This window comes from Pollachius pollachius (genome assembly GCF_949987615.1).
Source record: "Pollachius pollachius genome assembly, chromosome: 16".
In the NCBI taxonomy this organism is placed as follows: Eukaryota; Metazoa; Chordata; class Actinopteri; order Gadiformes; family Gadidae; genus Pollachius; species Pollachius pollachius.
This window is the reverse complement of record NC_136949.1, coordinates 14,657,607-14,671,021: the sequence shown is the minus strand read 5'-3', so window position 1 is coordinate 14,671,021 and position 13,415 is coordinate 14,657,607. Positions and strand designations below refer to the sequence as shown.

The window sequence follows — 13,415 nt, the reverse complement described above, 5'->3', positions numbered from 1 at the left end:
CTGCGGAAACGCGAACCAGACAATTGTTCCGTATCCAACTGTGAAGTTGAATACGTAACAATTTTCTGAACAATTGTCTATTCATAAATACTGAAATTGAAAGGACATATTTTTATTTAATTTAAAAAATGTATAGAATTCAATTAAAGTTTGATTAGAAACTGATTATTTAGTTAATTATGAATGAACAAAATGAAAGACGAGGCAGTCATGACTTAATCTCATGTTTGTTATCTTTTTATTTCAGGGGAACCTGGGACGATTCTGAATGGAACAAGAGAAACAACATGCTGTAACATAAAAAAAATACCATCATCCAGCATCATGAGTGCAGAGGATCTACCAAACATCACCAGCACCTTTAGTAACAACACATCGCATGCCAAGCCTTTCACCCACAGCCTGTGGGAGGTCATAACTATAGCGACGGTGTCAGCCATCGTCAGCTTGATTACTATTGTTGGCAATGTTTTGGTGATGCTCTCCTTCAAGGTGAACAGCCAACTCAAGACGGTTAACAACTACTACCTACTGAGCTTGGCCTTTGCTGACCTTATCATCGGAGTGCTGTCCATGAACCTGTACACCACCTACATTCTGATGGGCTACTGGTCCCTTGGGAGCCTGGCGTGTGACCTGTGGCTGGCACTGGATTACGTAGCCAGCAATGCCTCGGTCATGAACCTGCTGGTCATCAGCTTTGACAGGTATTTTTCAATCACTAGGCCGCTCACGTACAGGGCTAAGAGGACTCCGAAGCGGGCCGCCATCATGATCGGAATGGCATGGCTGGTTTCCTTCGTCTTGTGGGCGCCACCTATTCTTTGCTGGCAGTACTTTGTAGGCAAGAGAAGAGAGTCTCCGGATAAGTGCCAAATACAGTTTTTCTCAGAGCCTGTGATTACATTTGGCACGGCCATCGCTGCTTTCTACATTCCTGTGTCTGTTATGACTATCCTTTACTGTCGGATCTACAAGGAGACCGAGAGACGGACAAAGGATCTGGCGGAGCTTCAGGGGCTCTCCACAGCGGATGTCTACGAGGGGTCCAGGCCCCAGAAAACCATCATTCAGTCCTGCTTTCGTTTCACCAGCGATAGAAGGGACAGGAGCCAGGCCTCCTGGTCTTCTTCAAACCAGAGCAACGCCACCAAGACCACCACGAGGTCAGAGGAAGACTGGGTCAAGACGAACCAGATAACGTCCCTCAACAGCTACACTTCATCAGAGGAGGAGGACCACCCCACCTCCATGGACACGCCCCAGGGGTCACTAAAAGATCAAGGCACAGGGCCGAGCAGGAACGGAAAGGCGATTGACTCTGAAGAAGAGAGGCATTCCGGCACCCCAGCAAAGAAGAAGAGCAAAAAGTGCATCTCATACAAGTTCAAACCGGCCGTCAAGGACCAGAACACCGACCCCGTCGTTGCTTCGCCGGACCCCGACAGCGTAACGGAGCATGCGGACAGCAAGCATGCTTCCCCCTCCCCCTCTGCCACATCCAAACCCATGGACCCTGTCCTCAAAAGCCAGATGACAAAGAGGAAGAGGATGGTGCTGATTAAGGAGAAGAAGGCGGCTCAGACGCTCAGTGCCATCCTGCTGGCCTTCATCCTGACGTGGACGCCCTACAACATCATGGTGCTCGTCTCCACCTTCCGCCACGACTGCGTCCCCACGTGGCTCTGGCACCTGGGCTATTGGCTGTGCTACGTCAACAGCACCATCAACCCGATGTGCTACGCCCTGTGCAACAAGACCTTCCAGAAGACCTTCCGAATGCTCTTGCTCTGCCAGTGGAGGAAAAAGAGAGGGGAGGACAAACTGTACTAGCGTCGTGGTCACACCCCGAATGTCACCAATGGAATCTGCTAATATGGGTCAGAAAGTGTCAGTAATGCCAAATGTAGATGGAAGAAAATGACTACGGTTGACAAGGATGCGTTGATGGTCCTCTGAAGTTGCAAAAGCACAAAGCCGTACCAAAGTGCTGTTATACAGGTAGCTGGTATAAAAAGATTGAACTTTACCATGGTAGCTTCATATTCAGTATGTTTACGTGCAGTTTAATTCAGTTAAGGCTGAATGAAAAGATTAAGGTCATACTCCCAGTATCTTAACATAATAATTAGCATACAGTCACATGGCCACTCACATAATGGATGTATTCAACAGTAGTTAGATCAGTTGAGGATGTGACAAGCCAACAAAATGCAATCATAACATTTGGTGAAATTGACATGTGAAGGATCAAAAGGTCTTGTCTTATGTTGTGTTGATTAACTTTGCAACCTTGAAAATATGTGGGGTTTCTTGTGGACTTGTTAGCAATTGTAGGTCAACAATGTGAAAAACAGCACATACTCTTGATATATCTGGTGAATCGGCTGTTTCCGAGTGGATGTGACGTGATGCATACACAGAATACATTGTCTGTGTTTAGATGACAAAGTACATACGATGATTGAGTTGTCTCTGGGTCCTAACATTATGACCCAGAATGAATTTGATTAACCAACCTAAGGTGTTTAAATCCCAGTTAATAATTTATCTGATCACCTTAACCAGTTTGAGATTGTTTGATGAGTGTGCACGTAAATGTATTCGATTACAATCGTTGAAATAGATAAATTAATTGTTCTACATCTCACCTGCACTGTGTATAATCGAGATTGACGGCTTTAGCAATTTGAGATTTGTAAGGCGTTTGAAATGACGATTCTTCGATGGACTTACACTATCAAGTATGAAATTTGCCTTGCCTTATTTATGTTTTCTGAATGTTAATGTATGTAAATATTTATATGCCCCAACCATTACATTATTTGAACAGTTTTCAGTTTTAATGTTTTAATCTTGTGCTCAAGGGCTGATTAGCACAATGTTTACGTTGCATTTTGTTTGTAGATTAATTTTCCTATACAATTGTTATGTGCTCATGCACATCATTTCATAAATAATGGTAACAAGCCAACCTAGCATTAGTCTGAAAATAATTGAAAAAGATAGAACAGGATATATAATGTATCCATTTTCTTTTTTGAAGTCCATCATTGAGATAACGGATAGATAATTCTCCCCCTGGACTGTGTCTTTATTTAGGTTCAAAGCTAATATTCTTTCTGCAGTATTTTGCGGTAGTGAGTCTGCAAGCATGGAGAAGTTGAATACAATATGAACATGACAGATTTATTTTGCAGCACGACTGATATAATTCTCCACCAAAAAACAAGAACGCAATCTCGAGCCAAACTTGCTCAGATGGTTGGGCGAGACTGGTGACGGCTGTCCCCCGACCAGAGACTCACGGGAGAAGTGGCACTTTTAATAGCAACTCCACCACCTCAACGGTCTCTGGGCTCCAGCGAGCTGGCGCTACGACAACACCTCCCCGGTGACATGGACCTCTTGTTAAGATGAGTCATAAATAACAACTGTTGTCCTTTCAGTAACCGGGGGTGATTCAGCCACGGCTGATACCATGTGCATCAGGGGCCACGCTAAACATCAAGACCCCTGGCCCTTATGACGGAGGTATAGAGGGCTGGGTCCCCTGCGGCCTTGCTTTCAATGCTAACACTAAAGAACTTCAAAATAGTAGTACACTACTTAGTGATTCAGTCTTAAAAAGGCATCTCCAAAGTACAATTATTGTGACGCACGTGACCATACACATGGTGTAAAGAAGCAGCCGGCTGAAGAACAGTCCCTGATTTCAGATTGCCCACCCACCCAGCCCTTTGAAATAAAGAAAACAGTGCTGTTTCATCATCTTAATGTATTTATTTGAACTTTTAAATAAGTCTGTTTATATAATAACTAAAATTCAATTAATCTCCATTCACAGTCGCAAAAATCAAAAGGACAAAAAAAAATCTCTGAATTGTAATAGAGGTCATCTTTCAAGTAGTGGAATAGGTTGTGACATTATGTTTCTGAGAGTCAGCAGCAGTCGAGAATGCAGAAGAATAAACACTTTTGCTTAACCATGACGACTACAGTTATTGGACCAACATATGGTAATATTAAATAAAGTCATATATTTTAAAGAGAATTTTAAGATTTTACAGTTCAGTGCAAAAAAAAAAAAAAAAAATCCTATATTAGACAGCCAGACTTAATGGGGGCAAAGGGTAGGTCCCTCTTGTGTGGGAAGGGGGGGGGGGGACTGTACAACAGACTAGAAGTAAAGAAAACATAAGAGTCATATTTTAAAAATGCATGCTTCCAAGGTGCGATCCATTCCTTCCGCTTATGGAAGATGGGGCAGAGTGGGTCTTGGTACTACCTCCTTTTCACGGCGGGCCGGGTGCCTTTGCTGCTGCTGCCACTAGGCTTCCCAGAGCCCTTGGAGCCTCCAGAGAAGAGCTTGGTCATAAACTCGGACACGTCTGGAAGCTCTGGGTTGGGATTCAGCATGTTCATGGACTGTTCCATTTCCTGGAGATGAAGGGAAAGGTTTAATACACACAAACACAACCTTGAAGGAGGTATGGATTCAACTGCTGTTCATTAGCATATGTGCCTGATAGAAACGTTAAAACTAAAATATACATTTACATGTAAATATACATTTACAATACCATCAAAGCAGTCACAAAAACATGGACACAATTATTACAATAACATACATAACCACATGAATAAATGCAATTACATGCAAATGGTATGGAAATGAGTTGAGGCCAATGTATATATATATGTAAATTATATTTGTTAATTCAGACAGTTAAGATCCCTTGAACAAAGGGGTGACTCATAGAGTACATGACTCATGTAAAAGGAAAACGTTCCAGTGTTCTTTTTTTATTCCACTTATTGGTTTAAATATAGGTTGTGCTGTACTATAGATTTTTTATAGCTGCTCCGAATTTTGACTGAATGCTTTAAGTGTTTTCAGCATCACTTTGGATAAAAGCGGCCGCTCAATGATTAAACGTAATGTATTGCATAAAAGCTGATCACACATCACACAAACAGGTGGTTTGAACCATGGATGGGGTTTTACCTTTCTCATCTCTGGGTCATTGGTGTTGACAACCTTGGGCAGCAGGACGATGATCAGCAGGGGTAGAACCATCATCATCACCTACGAGGGGAACAATTAATAACATCAGGGCAAAGAACATCAACTGTAGGTAATTCAATCTTTTGTCATCTCAACACAATTCGGACACACACACACACACAACCCTAACCCTAACACACCAAGATTTCCTAGGTACCACGCAGTATAACCTTTTCTGCCCTCCAGGTGCATATTGGAAATGAACGTATATGTCCCAAAAATATTTTTTGAATCTGACAATCATTTAAGGCAAGTTGTGACATTTCCTGATGGGAAATTAAGGCAACCATTTTCTGTCTGTGCTTACAATTAAAAATGTTTCCTTTTTCTCAGGTAGTCTTACAATTATTTAGTAAATAACTAAGGTAGATGAGAAAGTCCCACGATATCACACTCTATGCAACTGCCAATAATCACCTTTTTTGACAGTAAGCTTATTAGGGATCACAAAGTATTTACCATGGGATTCATGAGGAAGTCAGTCCAGCCCCAGGTCTCTCTCTTTGTGAAGTAAATATTTGGACCAGGTGATCTAATCTGGAGAGGGTAAGGCATTCGGATGACCTCTGAAGTCTTGATGTGGTTCACAAGACGTGCCCTGTGAAGAATGAAAGATGGTTTGACAATGAGCTGGCAATTGCTGTATACATGTATCACACATTTGCACCAAATTCTGAAAGTTTCAACCATACATCTCTGAATACCTCATTTTTCCTTTGGATGTGATATCGACGCGCACTGGATCAAATTTGTATGCTGGTGTGATAACTTCCACAACATACGACCCTGATGGCACATCATTTACCGCAAAACTTCCATCAGTTCTGAAACAAATGGGTGAATAAAGAGAGGAAATATTATTTGTTTGTCATGATTATTACGTGCCTTTTTTGTCGGCATGTATGTCGATTTCGACATCGGTACCTTGGTTAGCAATAAGAATGTCTTGGTTTCCATCTGGGTAAAAAGAAGAGGTACTTTCTGCACCACAACATCAGCCTCTCCTAAAGTATAATTCTAAGTTATTCAAATACATTTATCGAGAATGAGCAAGGATGCTCTGTAGGAAGTAACAGTATAGAACTGAAAAAATGTGATTTTATATTGCAGTGCTATGCAATAGAACAGCACAATACGCTCAGTAAACAAGCGAAGATACGTTGGGCCTAACGTTGTGTATTCGACACAATATGTTGAATATATAATACAACTTTATGTCAAAACGTGTGGTAGGAGTTTTGAGAAACCATATCTAGTAACGCCAGTAAAATAGGTTACAGAGCTACATTGAGGAGGAAAGCAGAGGGTTACCTAGCATGCTAGCTATACCGGCTAGCTAGCCTTTTCTACAAGTATTTGCATTTTCTCGTCTCACCTCAAAAAGCCAACGAATTCTTCCCCTTCCACAAGAACACGAGCTTTTGAAATCCAATCCTGTGTCCTCACCCCAGGAACTATTGCTCTTCCCTCGATTTTAAAACGATCGCCATTTGGCAGTGTAGACAGACCCATACTAGGCCCCGTTTCCATATCGTTAAAACACCACGCCAAAACCAAATAGGCTTGTATAAAAAACAGGAACCGCGTTAATTCGTTCATTTTAAACATATCAATGGGTTACCGAAATAGTTAAACGTTACTAAAACATGTAAGAAGAGTCACGATTTGATTACGGAAAGCAGCTGTCTCCGCTGAAAATAATGACGTCACTTTTTGAAATTAACTTTATTGACAACCAGTGTTTTGGCATTCATCCCCTCCTCTCCAGTGTTACGTAGAGTTCGTGAAATAGGTACAATCACAAGCATTAACTGAGAGTGGTTCATTGTCATTTCTGAAAATAAAAACGACGTGAAACTTAAAGTAATAATACACTGGTTAATTTTTAGTAATGTCAAACTAACGTTACTTCCAAGCAATCAATTTCAAATTCATCATTTATGACAAGTAAAAATTTTAAGGAGATGTATTTGGAGGGCTCTCTGGATGTAAAAAAATGACACAAATCCTCCAACCACAAAAATAACCAACAGAATGGTATTCAACAAAAAACAAAACGCTGCAGATCACTGTATTGCAGCAACTTTGAAAAGAAATATCCAAGACATATTTGGTTTTAATTTTTATTTTGTACAGTCAATTGTCATAGTAAGGCAAATTGATGAAAGAAATAAAACCCTAATAACTTAAGACTGCTGCAGTGTCAAGTTCTTGATCAAACCTCAAGAGTCCAAGTGCAAACCACAGTGGGGCTCATCACATCCATCCATGCAGGTGTTGTTGCGCTTCAAGTGGTGCGATAAGGAGCACAACATCGAGCAAACACGACCTTCGATGAGGATGGTCTGTTTAAATGCCCCTTAAAAAAAAAAAAAAAGACAATCCACTTCAATATGAAGCAGTCATTTCTTGTTCCGTGTGAGGCTTTTGGCAGGAGGGCGGTTTGAACCCTCCTTTAGTGTCTGTCTCAACATGAGGGAGCTGCGTGAAGTGCATGGTTCACGCAAGACGTCCAGAGTGGCGGATTGCACCTGTCCAGTGCTCCCACGTTCCTAATGGGCCCAGTGTGCCGTGACCGCGTGGATCGCAGCCGTGGTTGGTCCCCCTCTCGTTGGCCCCGCCCACGTTGTGCCTTCCACAGCGTCAGCGGAGGTGAGACAGGCTTGACTCGATGACCTGAAACTCAAGTATGTGCTTCATTGAGACACCGGCAATGACAAAAACACCATTCATATCATCTAGTGTTGTTTTTTAGGTTGAGTTTATAGCTTCTTTACACTTAAAAGTGTAGGTGAACCCCATATCAGCTCAAATTCTGAGCCAAGAGTTCTAGGAATGAGCAGCACGTGTTATCCCATGGTTACGACCCACTGCTACTTTGTGATACTTGTTTATTTGGGCACCGTCGTTGTGTATGAGGGTTAAAATGAGCTATGTTCTATATGAAATGCGTTGCACACCGTGGCATTGTATTCAAAGTGCCCGACATGCTAAACCCTCGGACGCACACAACAAAATCAACCGCTGCCCAGACAAAGCTCTTTGAAGTCACCATAAGGACAAACTTGAGAACGGAGCAGAGTAGAGCGCGTCCAACGGGAAAAAACATGTTTTTACTCCCGTTTTATTCTAATGAGGGTCTCATTTGAGTATCTGTGATAGAGTGGCATAGATAACTATGTTGACGATCCTTACAGACATATAACCATGTTTAAAACAAACGAACGAAGACGTTGGGTGCGGTTCAAACACCCAACAAGCAATTTCAAATAATTTCAGCTAATTGAAAGAATTAGAACCACGTTTGAATTCAAGACATGTGTTCAAAAACACAATTTAAATAGACACCTTCATGGTCCAAAAAGGAAAGTTTGGACATTTCACATTTAACAACATTTTAGTTAACAACCCTGTGACCTAGATGGACCATCATTAAATAATCACAGAGTACATCATGAGAGTTCACCTTTGCCATGTCTCCCGTGGTTCCTGGGACTGAACATAACCGGCCTCCTTCCTGCCACAAGTCCTTCAGCTGCTGCTTCAGGACTTCAACGTTCCTACGACCACAAATCAAATCAGCCTTTTTTTTATTCCACAATTTAAGTTGATTACACAGACAAAAAACAAAAACAAAAAGGAAAAGACCAGACAGCGAATTGAGAAGGATATACTCTAGTTCTCTGACAAGGTCATTTAAACAAGGCTAGTTGCTGGATTGTGTCGCTCAGGATTTAATAAACTGTTCTACCAAGAACCCTATATTTAACTGCATCTTAAACATGGTTAGAACCCGACAGTGAATCACAATAGATGCTTTCCAAACACAACAAACACTAAATGTAATTTCAACCATGTTAAATATTGTTCCAATTGTAAACAACACATTAATATTTTCCAAATTAGGAGAAAATGTGTCCCATTAAACCAGACAAGTATTTCCATTGTATAATGTGTTGCTCTTTGAGAGAGTACCCACCTCTCTTCCGAACAACTGCTTGGCAGGCTTTTGCCACTTGTGGAAAGTTCCGGCAGCCATTTCCTGATGACTGATTGAACCCAGTGTAAACCAATGATTAAGTGCCTGGAGGACGCAGACAGAGAAACCATGCAGCTTCATGAAAACATTCAATCAAAAAATGAGGGAGATGCGTTTACTGAAAACACAATACGACCACTTACTCCTCATATGTACTGGCAAGAATGACTTTGACCTGCGGTAAGAGATCCACACAGCAGCCAAGCGATATGCACGTTGCTTCGTCTTGAAGGCTGCAAAAAACAATGGATGCGGCGATGTTAATGTTATCAAGACGTTATAAAATAATGTCAAAATCAATTGTAAAAATTATTATAAAATGTTTAGAAATGCCTCCAGACTTACTTTTTAGTTAACATAGGTAGGCAGTCAAGAAGCACGCCAGGGTCTTGAATTCTGAAACAACGATGCAAAAAAAAAATACATGAATGTGTGCAAAACAACACTTAAAAAATGATACATGATTGGTGTCAGCACAAGCACCACAGGCTAGGGAAAGGTAACCTCTAGAAATGAATAACAAACAAATAAGTTGTCCCATTTGTATGACGATATCAAAACGTATGAATAAGATCTAATGAAATGATTGTGAACAAAAGGATCCCAAAGAACCAAGTGTATACAGAGTGAATATTTAAAAATACCTGATCAGGTAAGCCACAAATTCGCTGGCGTTTCTCCGCCAAAGTGTTAAAGCTACATTCAATCGGAGACTCCTTCCAAACAGTACATGAGACATTGCTTCATGGTCCTTTGATAGCTGCCCAAAAAAAAAAAGCAGACATGGTGATTTAAAAACAATTCAATAATTAGACACAGGGAAAAACGTTGCAGATTCCTGGGAACACGGAGGCCGCTTTGTATCCTTACCTGAGCCATGGCATCGCTGCATTTGGAGCCAACCCCTGCCATCTTGGAGGCCTCTCCAGTGGTCAGTGGGTGGGCACATTTGTCATTGTAGTGAACGCCCCACATGTCTTCGGAGGAGGCCAGCTCATTCTCCTTGTTGGCCATGCCAGAGTCACAGGCCTGGTCTGCTACTGTTGCGGCTTGGCACCGCAGTTTGAGGTTGCCCCCAGTTGATGGAAGTCCTTTGCGTTTTACCGACGACACTCGCTTCGCTTTGCCTCGTCCAGATCCCCTGTGATTCACTTGATATCTGCCGACAAGAGAAAGGAAAGTTCCTCACTGACTGTAAGAAAAATGCAAAAACAAACAACCGGTGCCACAGTATGTGATAATGAAGGCTTCAAGGTGCTTTGCGATGACATGCATCAGTGGCAATGCTGAACAAAAGAGAGCCAATGTCAGGAAGCTCATCTGTATAGATAAGTGCCTTGGTGATGAAAAGCTATTATATACACATAGGCAAGTTCATTGTTGATATTATCATACACATTTGAGAGACAACCTCCAATGCTACAAGCAAAGAAAGCTGACAATGGCTTGTTTAGGTTGAATAAATATGAACTCAAACGTTAGCGTTAGCATATGAACACACTTTAATGGCGAGGGAGCACGCCCACAAAAGGCTGTTTTTCAGGCTTTGTGGTGTACATAGAGTATAAAGAATTCAGAGTCACTGCCATGGTGCAGTATGATAAGTTGATAGGGTGACTTGATGGTCCAATTATGGATAGTGATTATCTATTGAATGAGGATAGTTGTGATGATGGTCAAATGATCCCTATGGAAGTGGATCAGTAACTCACCTCTCATTATCTAACGCTTCCTTATTTAAAAAATCCACCTAAAACAAAAAGGATAGGGAACAAAGCCAAGGACATGGTCAACTTGATTGAGTCGTTAACACAACCTGATATGACAGTTAACTTGAGACACACCCACCTGCTTCATGTTTTCCTTATCATCAATATGCAGATTGGGTCGCAGATTGGGTCGCAAATGGCCATCACGTATGTTGTGGTTTAAAGCATGATATTGGCGCACCCTCTCATCATAATCTCCAGCGGCCATAATGAGGGACACTGTAGCGCAAACAACCAAGGTTGGGGAAAGTAGTTAACCACATTAGTCATAGAACTTGGCATGAGGTGTCATAAAACTTTATTTCGGTTCAGTATATTCAGCGTGTGTTTAACCTTAACGTTTAAAGTTAAAACATGCTCATTTTGATCCTTGCCTACAACCGTCAACGCAGTAGTTCATATATGAACCCACAACTGTTTGGTTAACAAGGCGTGGGCTATGTTTACGAGGCAAACATTAGCACACAGGTAGCTAGTGAGAGCAAATACTTTACATCCTCGGTCGGGCGATTAATTTGCCACATCGTGTTGCCGTGGTTACGTCTAATAGAGTGACCTTAGACATCTTAACTGCAACACTGCATTGCGTTATCCTGGGTTACAGTGAACAGCTGACCGTAAGCTTAATACCAGAGCTAATCGAGAGTATGTACACGATCCATAAGCAAGAAGACTGGGCCGCTAAGCTACACAACTAACGTTAGCCTGTTAGCTGTCAGACTTGGGATATACGCCTCGAAACCATAGATTAGAAACGATAATGGGTGACTTTGAATGAATACTGACCGTTTCATTTTGAAAAAGCGCCTCGCAGGTTTTCAGTGGTATCTACAAAATTAAGAGTTTTGTAAACTCAACTAGCTGCTGTTTTTTTCTCACACATGCTAGTTTGATAGCTCGTCAGAGTTACCATTCAAATGAATACACCGGGAGCGCGACGCATTATGGGATTTATGTCTTCACGCCTCAAACAGATAACAGCGAACTCTAGTGGTCAGAATAAATGTTCAGAAATATCAAACGCTCGCCATCTAGTGTCCTTATAATATATCTCAAAAAGCCATTCAACACCGCTGCCATTTATAATTGATTGAATGATTTATAATTGATTGTATGATTTGTGGTCTCCCTTTTGAGCCACCTTCTTCATTGTATTGAAATTTTCATTGTCTATGCGATCAAGGTGACTATACAATATACGTGACCAAAATGGTTTACCTCATTAAGGCGAACAGGGGCCTATTAATGACGCAGATATTTGGCATTACTGTGTTGTAATTAATACCAATCTAAATTATATTATATTTTATGGCAACATGTCTTCAAATTGTTGTTTATTGCAAAGAGATGGCGTGACCTCGGCACTGTCACTCTGGGACTCAAGAGATGGGAAGAAAATGCATGCTTTTTCGTTCTCTCTCTATATATTTAGAGGTTTCCTCTGTGAGAATAATCTTGTGTTACCTTCAGTATGTCTTCTTTCTACCCATAATCAAAGGTAACCTGCAACCCCGATTATTTTAAAGCCTCAAGATCACAATGGAAAGCCGTGTGAATGTATGGTGCTTAAAGTTCCAGGTCAGGGTAAACAACACTCTACATAGGTTATTCGTTTAGTTTTCCAAATTACGTCCACTAGATGGCAACAAATCTCTGTGGCCGCTGTACAGCTTGTTTGTCTGGCTGGCTTGACGTCTTGCTGCCCGGTAGCTGGAGGATTCTGTTCAGGACAGTCCAGGGATCGGCCACTGAGGAGCTACAATTCACGTACTTCTTTCCATTCTGTTCAGAAAAAGCCAATGCAAGGATCGAACTTGAAAGGCTCACTGCCAGATAGGGCCAACATTGAAAGATATGCTGCAGGTTTTAATTGTCATGGGTCTTTATCGTTCCAGGGCTGGTTCTGTTGTCCACCATCCAGTGATCCCATCCTGATATTCAGTGAGTTCAGTATGGCACTGGGCAGTAACATGGCCAACAGGGCCTCTCTAAATGGCTCTGGGCAGTAATAGAGATGCTAAGTCCTTGCAAAATGATCTTTAAAATTTAAATCATTATGTGTAATTCATTGTACATGTCAAACGGGATAACAAAATTATTTTATCTCTCACTGTTGACTTCTGATGTCCCCTGTATTGATCCACGAATATGGGCAGGAACTTGCCATAAGTTAGCTGTGATGCAATCCTGCCTGGCAAATAATAATTCATCCTAGAACTTAAAATCAATTTGCCTATAGAGTGGCATTTGTTCTTGGCTCAAGCATGTATGACCCTCGCACTATATTCCACAAGCCTTTTCTTCAACACGATTGAAACAAACTTTGTCTTATTTTTCTAACATTTAGAGTCAATTAGGCTTACTCCATATATGTCTTGGCCTGGCGGTCTTTAAAAATCAATTTTGCTTCCTCATAAATCCGTATTTGTAATTGAGAGGAAATAGCAGCCTCACCTCTCTTCCTGTCAAGAGAGAAGCCGTGCTTACACTAAACTGGACACCCAAAGCCTCAACAGACATTTTCATTGGACAGTGCCAA

At 41.5% G+C, this 13,415-nt stretch overlaps 3 protein-coding genes across 3 annotated transcripts; 1 reads left to right on the top strand and 2 right to left on the bottom strand.

Annotated features, from left to right (window-relative positions):
* Positions 1–324: 324 nt before the first annotated feature.
* chrm5b (cholinergic receptor, muscarinic 5b) lies at positions 325–1,833 on the top strand (the record flags this gene model as incomplete). Its single annotated transcript, XM_079754128.1, has 1 exon — positions 325–1,833. The coding sequence occupies one exon, from the start codon at positions 325–327 to the stop codon at positions 1,831–1,833; it is 1,509 nt and encodes a 502-aa protein (XP_079610254.1).
* Positions 1,834–3,761: 1,928 nt separating this feature from the next.
* emc7b (ER membrane protein complex subunit 7b) lies at positions 3,762–6,778 on the bottom strand. Its single transcript, XM_079753897.1, has 5 exons — positions 6,444–6,778; positions 5,773–5,892; positions 5,528–5,666; positions 5,009–5,089; positions 3,762–4,440 (listed from the first exon to the last, which is right to left on the bottom strand). The coding sequence occupies exons 1-5, from the start codon at positions 6,674–6,676 to the stop codon at positions 4,285–4,287; spliced, it is 729 nt and encodes a 242-aa protein (XP_079610023.1). The 5' UTR covers positions 6,677–6,778; the 3' UTR covers positions 3,762–4,284.
* A 207-nt stretch (positions 6,779–6,985) lies between these two features.
* katnbl1 (katanin p80 subunit B-like 1) lies at positions 6,986–11,787 on the bottom strand. The gene is made up of 10 exons (XM_079753951.1): positions 11,663–11,787; positions 10,956–11,095; positions 10,820–10,857; positions 9,978–10,266; positions 9,752–9,867; positions 9,453–9,503; positions 9,251–9,340; positions 9,048–9,152; positions 8,535–8,628; positions 6,986–7,744 (listed from the first exon to the last, which is right to left on the bottom strand). The coding sequence occupies exons 2-10, from the start codon at positions 11,082–11,084 to the stop codon at positions 7,712–7,714; spliced, it is 945 nt and encodes a 314-aa protein (XP_079610077.1). The 5' UTR covers positions 11,085–11,095; positions 11,663–11,787; the 3' UTR covers positions 6,986–7,711.
* Between the last annotated feature and the right edge of the window lie 1,628 nt (positions 11,788–13,415).